Genomic DNA, 10,590 nt, shown 5'->3' with positions numbered 1-10,590 from the left:
TTTCACATTTACTGATGGGTGTTTGAAGGGCTCTGAGGATGAGATCTAGAGTACAGACAGAAGGATTAACCTTGGACTAGGGAACAGAAACCTCTTGCACTGAGCTGGGAAAATGGGGAGAGATACAAATGGATACTTATGTTTGGAGAAAAGAAAGTTGCAGGAGTTCAAATCTGACAGTCTTACCTGATACTAATTCACTACTTGAACTACTGTGAACCTGGAGATCAGTCACTGACTCCTAAGTGAAATAAGAAAGAGACAGCACAAATTATAAGGTTGGTTACTTTCATAATACAGTATCACACTGATTTGGTTATTTAAAAATGAAAAACTAATGTTAACTTTGCATATCATTTTTATATGTATAGTATACTCTTTCAGTTTATTGGTCAGATGTATTCTGATATTTAATATTAAAATACTATAAACGTATCTAGGGAATCAATAATATACTAGTCAACTAACTACCATGGGATAAATCAATAAATAAAAGATAAAAGTGAATTATTTTTCTGATGCCCTAAAGAGGAATGGCTTTTTTTTTTAATCTCAAAATATAAAGGTAAATGAATAAGCCAAAAGAAAAGACTGATAGATAAGTCTAAAATACCAGAAACAAAATTAAAGGCAAATAAACACATATGGAAATATTTGTTATATGTGTAAAAGTATAACTATCTTTATTATATAATGAGTGGACATTTCACAAAAAAGGAATAAAAATGTTCAATTACTTGAGTATAAAAGCTTAAACATGTCCCATTCCAGCAGCTGTAGCTAAAAGGAAAAAAATATTCTAGCTTTCAAAACTGCAAAGGAAAAAAACCTTTACAACCCTTAACTGTGAGGTACACAAAACTTCTGTAGTAGGATAAACACTGATATCTACAACAGCAAAACTTTGGAATTGATTTAAATCTCCCAAGTACAGAAAAATAATTATACAAATTACAGTTTATCTATAAGACAAAAAATGCTATGAAGACACTAAAATCATATTTTTGAAGACAATGGTATAGAGAATATAAAATAAGGCAAAAGTTTTTAAAAGCACAGAAAAAAAGAACAGAAGGGAATATATAAAAAGGTGACGAAACTTTTTAAAAATTCCATAAAATAAATCATCTATAAAGTACCCTTTACACTGGTAAAATACATAGTAAAAGCCTTTTTAAAAAATGTCTTATGTTGAAACAGCACACTCCCCAAAACATGAGAGGAACGTATAAGCTAAAAATCTAGAACTTGACTATTAAATTTAATGCTAATGTCGGATGAAACACAAGCAATTTTAAAAATCTGAGTTTCCCCAAATTAGTACTGTATAGCTTTAAAATATCGTACAGAATCCATATTAAATACAGTAGGTCAAGAAGTTAAAAATATTACAATGCATGAATATTAGAATGGCCTTTAATATATTAAATCCTTAGTAATAAATCGTGTTTCTAGTCATTAACAGAGAGTCAAATGGAAAATGTGAAAATGGCTTTAAAATGTTCAAGTGCTACTAGACATAAGAGTGATTAAGTAACATTTCGTATTTCTCATATAAAACATTAGCCAGTAACATTCTCATGAGGGGAAAAGAAAAAAATGAAAATGCATGACTATGAATCTACCTGAATCAGAAATTCAAGCCCCTGTCAGCGTTTATAAAAATACTAGAAAGCTATGGAATTTCTACTGAACAAAGACCCTGCTATTCTTTTCTGGAGGTGCATCAGGTACTGACAGTCTCTACACCAAGGGTATCCCAGGACCACAGTAGAAAACACATACACTCGATGGAGCCGTCTTCTCATCCTGTGTCTCTTCATTAGTGCTATTTTCTTCTAGGTTTTTCTCTTCCATAGTGCTCAACTGGGTGCTAACAAACAAACACCACAATTAGTTCACACCATCTGGACTTGGCTCTCCACGTCTGTTCATGCTGTTCAGACTTCCAAAGCCTCTTTAGGAAAAAGGAAGGACCAGAATACTTGCTTTTAGGTAACTCAGCAAGCTATGTTATTTTTTTCTAACAAATCTTTCTGTTGTCAAATTTCTGGGTCTATCTATATACTGAGAAAAGCTAAAACGGGGTATACTATTTATTTTCCTCGTTGACTCAAAATGAGAGGCTACTAACAGAAAATAAGGATTACAGTTTTCTGAGGTGGTCAGGGCGTGGGGCTGTTACTCGAGGTCACGTACCTGAGTGGCCCGGAGTCACTGCCTCCCCGCCCGTTCCGCTCCAGCTTCTCAGAGATCTTAGGCAAGCCAGGCGCTTTGCCTTCTCTCTTCAGGCCTGAGAGAAGACGGCAGGTTTCAGGGCCCCAGCCCGGGAAGCCCACTCCCCGGCCGGGGCAGGGTACCGGGCCTGAGGCCTAGCCGTCGCCTCCCGCCGCCCCGTCCTGCCCCGCAGGGCAGCTCGCCAGGGCTTACAGCAGGTGAGTCTGGAGCCAGGGGCTGGCGGAGTCTTGGCCTTCCCGGCGGAGCACAGGTCTGGCGTTGGAGTCAGATTGAGCTTCTGGCCCCCGCGCTTCTTGCGCGAATAGACCCGCCGTGGCCACATTTCTGCCCACTCAGCCCCAGGCCTTGGGGAGCCTCTGAGCCCTAGACGGCCTGTCTCGCCGCCTTTTTGAAGATCAGCTCTACTGTCGGGGGCAGTCAGCGTCCAGGCGCAGGCGGCCTACGGAGCAGCCTGACAAGAACAGAGCGAGAAAAAGGAGAGGCCTCAGGACAGCAGCCGCAGGGCCTCGCTCCCGCCTTTTCCGCCGGCTAGGCGGTGCAGGGGCTTCTGGGAAGACGCGCGGTCGCGGACGCGGCTCCCTGCAAGCGTGGCGCAGGCTCCCTCACCTCCCATGTAACAACCCTTACTGGGAAATGAGAAAAGCCTTTTCCCGGTTCAGGGGGTCACTCATTTACTTTTCATTTCCTCATTAATTGGATGGCCACTACAGCCCCCGCTGCTGTCCCTTTCAAGCCCCACACAAGGCCTGAAAAACCGAGAAGAATTGGGTCTCTGAGCACAAGCAGTCCAGCCGGGGTTGGCCTCGCTGAGTGGGAAGGTTGAACAGGAATGAACGCACATGAAGGAGACAAGAAGTGTTTACCTGAGGAATCAAGTTCAGCCCCCTGGGCCACCAATTTACTGAGAGGCAGTGATACTTGAGAGTCCAACCAAAGATCCTCGGCACTAGGAAACTTCTTGAGGACAAGCAGAGTCCCTTATTCTGTTCCTAGGAGCCACTTCCTGGACCTTTGGGCATCCTGTGATCAATGTAGAATAAGGTGACCAGATTTTAACATTGGTAAAGCGGGACACCATTGATTGGGGGTGGGGCGGAGGAGGGGTGTGTTCTTGATTAAAAATTTGGTCTATAAGGAGCAACAAAAATTTTCATAGAACGCAAAAATAGTATTGTAATTTGTTTTTAATTTCAAAATAAGTACAATTTACAAATATAATACATTTAAAAAAATTATGTATAGGGCAGCACCTGTGGCTCAAAGGAGTAGGGCTTGGTCCACCTGGGTGACCTTGCCCAGGAGGGGAGTAGGGAGTTTACATTAGGCTTTTCATTTCCAAATGAAGTTACATTAACCTCTTCATTAACCTCTTGCACAAATGGAGTTACATTAACCTTTCAGCAGCTGAAACCATATATTCCCTTCCTATTGTCTGGCTCTTCCCTAGATTGTTGTGCATTCTTTCCAAAAATCGGGACTTTTTAAAAACGCTGCGGGACGTGGGACAAATTGTTCGAAAGCGGAACTTCTGATCAACTTAATGTAGAAGATTCCTCAGGTTGTCCCCAGCTAGTGCTTTAGGGCTCAATTCTTAGGCTCTGTCAGTTGGAGAGAGATAGGAATGACCTTCCTTTTTCTGCATACACTCAGGTTGAAATATCGGGATGCATCTCATAAGCATATTACACACATGACAATAACCATCTTCCTATTTGAAAAAATGGCAAAACATTGCACAACATTTAAAAATGCAGTTTGTCTAGATGAAATTACAAAAGGCTGGAAGATTTTTTTCTATGATGCCTCAATAGTGTGTGAACGTAAATACAAATACATGAATGCATTTATGTAATAAAATGCAATTTGTAGTAAAATCACTGACTTTCTAATTGAAAATCTGCTCATAGAAACAATTATGACAATCTATTTAATATGTAATTAATCACCAAAGTCCAGCTTTTGTAAATAACAAAGAGTAGGCATTCTTTACCTGGTTGGATACACTACTTTGAGTCACTGAATTTTACTGAGCACATTAATCTGTGTGAAGCACTGTGACAGATCCTTGGTATAGACAGTGAATCAGAGATTATCCTTCAGGTAAGGTTCTCACAGTTTTGCTGCAGTATAAAGCAATTATCATCTTTCAACAGCCCTTTTTTTACTCAAATACATAATTTACTGATAGGCAGTCTCTAGTTTACAAGCCAAGTCTCCTGGCTCCCCTCTCTCTTTGAGGACTGTTGTGAAAAAACTTGGGAGTTCTTGAATGCCTAGGGATGTCCTAGGCCTAGAAATGGAAGAAATATTAAAAAATGAAAATAGGTTAAACCAAAAGCTGATCTACTCCTTGGTAGTCCTATTCCCAAGAACTCAGTATATTGAATTATATTCATTCAGGTGTCATCAAGTGAAGATTTATAGAAATTAACGTATAGGATTTCAAAACTGGAAATAAACTTTGGTATGATATCTTTAAGCAGAAGAAGCCTTACAAATGATCTAGCTGCCCCTTCATTTTGCAGCAGAGGAAACCACAGCTCGTTATGACAGATGATTGGCATAGGAGACATGCCTGGCCTGGCATTTGGTTAGTATGCTTGTCATATTACCATTCATCCTACCACCTGGCTGGGAAAGAGGTGAGGAATACAGCAAAGAGAAGAGCTTTAAGCTCTTGCTAGCAAAAGGAGGGGAAGGGACTAGAAATAGACTTGGTCTGTATGATACTTCACCTAGAGCCAGCTTATAAAGGGGAAAGGAAATGTGTCCTCTACAAAAGGATAAAGTGGGACAGTGGCATCCCAAACTCAGTCACCTGTCTTCCCCCACTCCATCCCCACATACATGAACACCAGCACTAGTATTCAGTCAAGAGTGTTAAAAACTTCTTCCATTTCTCCCATTGTACTGCTCTCACAGCTATACCCAGAGCTCTATTGGGGTTTCAGTTCAATACATGATGGGTTTGACTAAGTTTGGAATAGTCATGGACATACTAACTTCCTTGGAAAAACAATTTCAGAGAACAGCTAGTTTGTGGACTTGGGTTTCCCTGAAGCCCAAAGGAAATCTCACTGAATAACTTTTCTTTTTCTTTCTTTTTTTTTTTTTAATGGAGTAACTCACCGAGCCAGGTTTGTTTGTGGTGTATCCATGGGCATTAGGAGTCCAGCTGAAAACCAATTTATTTTTGCCTAAAACTGGGCCTAAAACCTCAAGCAATTCAGCCTGTTTGGGGGGTCTCTTGAGAGACCATCAAGCAGTCAAACAAGTGGGAAGATTCTCAGAGAAAAGTATGCTAGAAGCTGAGTTTTAGAGATGAATGGAGGCCAGGCACAGTGGGTCCCTCCTGTAATCCTAGCACTTAGGGAGGCAAAGGTGGGAGGATTGCTTTAGGCCAGGAGTTCTAAACCAGCCTGAGCTAGAGCAAGACACTCATCTCTACAAAAAATAGAAAAATTACCCAGGCCTGGTGGTGCATGCCTATAGTCTGAGCTACTTGGGATGCAGGAGGATTGCTTGAGCCCAGGAATTTGAGGTTACAGTGAACTATGATGATGCCACTGCACTCTAGTCTGGTTGATAGAGAGGGATCTTGTCTCAAAAGAAAAAGATAGGAGTTACACAGGGGGATTAAAGGAAAGTGCATCCTAGGGAAAGGAGATTGTATGTGCAAAGGCATGGAGGCACAGGAAACCATGATGCTTTTAGGACACTATAAAAAGTAATTGGTATGATTGCAGCCAACACTTCTTGGGAGAGGGGTGGGAAAAAAGATGCTAGCTAGCCTTTGTGTACTGAACCAGGGTGTGGGAACTTTATCTTGGAAACCATGGGAAGTCACTGAATGAATATTAAGCAGGAAAGTGGCATGACTAGATTTTCAATGTAGAAAGATTTCCCTGGCTGGATAGTGAAATTTGAGGAAGCTGGGGGTAGAAACATGAAAACTTAGTTAAGAAAGTGCTGAAAATATTCCAGCCAAGAGACGTGGGTAGCTCAAACCAGGCTAATAGCTGTGAGAATGAAGAGGAGTAAATGACAGAAATGTGGAGAAGGCAGAATCTACATTTCTTAGATACCACAGAATACACCATTTTAAGAACTTGTACTCATTAAGTTCTAAATGAGTACTGTATATGAATACAACATTATGGAAAGGATGTTTTTAAAGGCCATTATAATGGAAAGTTTGAACAGTTATTTGTTCTAACAGTACAAAAGTGATTTAAATTTAGGACACATTTGCTGTTACCAAAGTTCCAACAGAGGCCTAAGGCTTCTCTGGATGCATCATAATTTCTTGGAATTTGAGGAACCTTACAGAGGATGTAGATTGTAGAGGATGTAGAGTATGCTAGTTGGTAATTTAGCTTGATACTATGTTTACCATAAGCATTAATTATGATTGATGATTTTCAAATATATTAACATGAGATTATGCTATATAACTATATAAAATAGTAATTATAAACAACTTTGAGAAATGAAAAATGTTTATTTTTTACAAAAATTTTCATAAATGCATTTTATACTCGATATGCATGCTACTATAACAAAGCAACTGAAAATATAATTACAGTTAAGATACTTTTATGCATATTTAAAAAGTAATATTTTAATCCCCCCAATTTTTAAAAATTGAAAGTAGAATAAGCAATTCTTCAAAAAACACTCATTTCCCCATGCAATCATAGCAATGAATTAACCAAAAAAAAAATTAAAATAATCAGTCAATGAACATTTAAAAGCCCCTGTCACTTCATGAAACCCTTTCTGTTTGGGCCCAAGTTTAGATATGCTTGTATTCAATGTATTTATCTATTTCCTCTGTGTTACAACCATTAATGCCTTATCACTGAAGACCTTCTCATTTGGAGTTTTGTCCTCACTTGAATGGTAATTCAATTCTTACTGCAGTTAATTGTAGACTCACAGAAAGGACTATGTAGCACACTTGAGAATACATTCAGACTACTAAGATCCTTTTTTCATTCCATGTAAATTGTCCCTTAAAATTAAAACCAGGAATAAAATACAGCCAACTTATGGTATACCAGTTTTATATATGGTTATTCATTCTTTTTTTCCTGAGATATTAAGCAAGTTTGTAAGTAGTCTGTGTTCATGCAAAAAAATATATTTTCCCATTCTTTACATTCATTTTATAGCAGTTTATATTTTAAATAACTATATCACATTTGTGCTTTATACATCTGGAAAATAAAGGCTAATTCATTTCCTTTGCTGCAGAAAAATTAAAGATGTATTTGTTCTTTGATGGATAATATAATCAATTTAAAGGCTGATTTCAAGTTGCTAAAACATTGTTTGAAAAAATCCTGATGGAAAGTTCTATTTTTGTTCCCTCATACTTGCAGTTTTAATTAAATTGAGAATGAAAATGTGACTTCCTTATGTGAGGGAGACACCCTATGTTTAATCCTTGGCCTTAGGAGTTTATGAGTTCCTTATGCATGTATATAGACCTAGACCTACATACTATACCTGGCCAGAGTCTCCTCTCCCATCTTGAGAGGAATCTCAGTACATATAAAGACATTTTTTATGGCAAAAGGCAAAAAAGATTAGGTATGTATCCTATTTTATAATATACACAATAGGGTTAATTTGTAAAATCTGAGAATTACTAACACATTGAATAAGAAACAGATAAAAATGCCAAATATTTAAGAACACATTTATGCTTAAGTAACTGGTTCTTTGTCATACCTCTAGACTTAAATAGGATCCAACACCCAATATGAATATGACTGTCATAAGTAAATAGGCTTTTTCTATATTGATTAATGATAAACACAACTTTTTTCTCACTCAAAGCTGGGAAATCTGAAGAAGGATTTTTTATTAATACATTTTGTTTCATTTCTCATTTATTGAAAAATTAAGTGGCATTAAACAGAGAAATAGATAAATGTACATGCAATATATTTAGGGTCCACCATTACTTTTCTCAGCACATCTGGACTAAACCAGTCATTGGCCCAAGCATGATGATTTCCACACAGATCTGGAAGTCTAGTAGAAACATTTTTAATTGAAAAAAAGGAGAAATCTTAAGTTGTTCATAATCAGTCACATCTATTACGAAATATAAATAGAACCAAAATAAGTTTTAAATTATTTGCTTATATTACATTGTTCAAAATACTTTTAGAATCAAAGTCAACTATAAAATTTGATTGAGGGGAAGGACAGTGAGAAACAACTTTTTGTTGAAATGTGAGGCAACTTGTTCTTAAAATAGTATGAATATCCAATTAGGTAATAGTTTTCACTTTTAATTAGTCAAGTATATATATTAAATATAAAAAAACTAATGATATACAGATGTGGCCTTGGACATTTTAAGTATTTGTTCATTCAGAAATGCCTTTAAAAACAGTGGGCATAGAACTAGCTCATTTATTAAATGTCAAATTTATACGTGTAGGCTGGGCATAGTGGCTTACTCCTATAATCCTAGTACTTTGGAAGACCAAAGTAAGAGAATTGTTTGAACTCAGGAGTTTGAGACCAGCCTGAGCAAGAGCAAGACCCCATCTCTACTAAAAATAGAAAAATGAACCAGGCATCATGGTACAAACTGATAGTTCCAGCTACTTGGGAGGATAAGGTGGGAGCATCACTTGAGCCCAGGAGTTTGAGGTTGCAGTGAGCTATAATGACGTCACTGCACTCCATGAGGGGTGATACAATTAGACTCTATCTCAAAAAATAAAAAATTTATAAATGTAGCAGTGGAAATGGCTCAGCGCCTGTAGCTCAGTTGTTAGGGCACCAGGCACATATACCAGGGCTGGCAGTTTCAAACCCAGCCCAGGCCTGCTAAACTGTAATGACAAACTGCAACCCCCAAAACATTGTGGTGGGTGCCTATAGTCCCAGCTACTTGGGAGGCTGAGGCAAGAGAATCTCTTAAGCCCAAAAGTTTGAGGTTGCTATGAGCTGTGACGCCACAACACTCAACCCGAGGGCGACATAGTGAGATTCTGTCTTAAAAAAAAAAAATGTAGTAGTGGATATTTAGAGAGAATACACCCAAGGAATATTTAAAAGACTGGATAAATATACAAGTGAAACTGTAGTCAACTTTTGACCAGACTCCAACAGGTCCACATGATTTTGCCATTTTTAACTGACATTTATTTGCTATACTTCCTCCAACGGAAAGGAGCTGCTGGACAATGCACACATATATTTTGAATTAACACATGATTTGTTCATATGCTTTCAGAGTTCTCTCTCTACAGACGAAAAATACTTTCCTAGGGCCATGCCTTTTTCAGTCCATAGCTTAGAATTTCATTGCTATCTATGGTATCTGGCTTTAATTATATAAAATTGTTGGCACTCCAGTACAGAGTATATCTAAATACATTATAGAAGAAAGGAGGTTTTTGTGGTTAAGCTCGGGAGCATTTAAAGATTTTAGGAATGGAATTATGCCATTAGGAGCTATTTCTTAAACTCCTGGCTCCAGAGGATCCTCCAATTTCAGCCTTTTAAAGGGCTAGAATTATAGGCATGAGCCACTGTGCCCAGCCTTGAGATGTTTCTCCATGATGAATTTATAAAGTTTTGTAGGGGCATTTTGAAGAGGTTCTTCAAAATGATGTTGTTGAAAAATTAATTTTCTCTGGAAATAACATCCCCTCCTCCCCACATCCTGCCTTGATAGTTTTGCTGAAAGAGGGTGAAATAGAATTATAGCCATATTGGGTTTAACAGGCATGGCATGGATATATCAAAAATGGAAGACTGGAAGACCCAACAAGGAATATGGGTTAATTGCTGCCTGCCCTGAGAAATAACTGAGTTTCTTCTTCCAAGTCTTCCCTAAGGGTCCATTCATTGTAGAGTCAACAGACACCTTTTAGGATTATGGTAAGAAATCCATGAATATATCTATATTATCCTTGAATCATTTTATATGACATATTTCTAGGTAGTTCCTGGTTACTTTAATTAGATAAATAAATGGGAATATGTATTGAATGATCTTTGCAAGTAATAAATTGTTATATAAATATAACATTTGTTTAAAGAATGTATGAATTTGCATTTTTAGGAATATAAGTAAAAATCAGACAAAGAACTTTCTCACCTATGATAATATGAATTGTCATGTTTAAGGAATCTGAACTTATGCCGAATGTGAGTTATCATGTTTTGTTTCAGCATGATTTTGTACACCTAGCTTTAATTTTTAAAGTCTGATTTCATTGTTATTTTGACAGTAAGTTATTGAATGAGGTAGTCCACATTGCCTATATATTTGCTGTATCTGGTTACTATTCCACAAATAATTAAGTACAGTATATCAGT

At 37.7% G+C, this 10,590-nt stretch overlaps 1 protein-coding gene across 1 annotated transcript in view; it reads right to left on the bottom strand.

Annotated features, from left to right (window-relative positions):
* MEIKIN (meiotic kinetochore factor) overlaps positions 1 to 2,560 on the bottom strand; it is a 93,787-nt gene extending 91,227 nt beyond the window's left edge. Inside the window, exons 1-4 of the mRNA XM_023514754.1 lie at positions 2,431 to 2,560; positions 2,200 to 2,293; positions 1,786 to 1,873; positions 187 to 241 (exon numbers count right to left, since the gene is read on the bottom strand). Of these exons, the coding sequence (XP_023370522.1) occupies positions 187 to 241; positions 1,786 to 1,873; positions 2,200 to 2,293; positions 2,431 to 2,560 (367 nt within the window). The remainder of the gene's footprint in view (positions 1 to 186; positions 242 to 1,785; positions 1,874 to 2,199; positions 2,294 to 2,430) is intronic.
* Between the last annotated feature and the right edge of the window lie 8,030 nt (positions 2,561 to 10,590).

Source organism: Otolemur garnettii, unplaced genomic scaffold (assembly GCF_000181295.1).
Source record: "Otolemur garnettii isolate 467f Iridium unplaced genomic scaffold, OtoGar3 scaffold00003, whole genome shotgun sequence".
NCBI lineage: Eukaryota > Metazoa > Chordata > Mammalia > Primates > Galagidae > Otolemur > Otolemur garnettii.
Note: the sequence above shows the minus strand (reverse complement) of the source record. Positions and strands in the feature narration are given on the sequence as shown.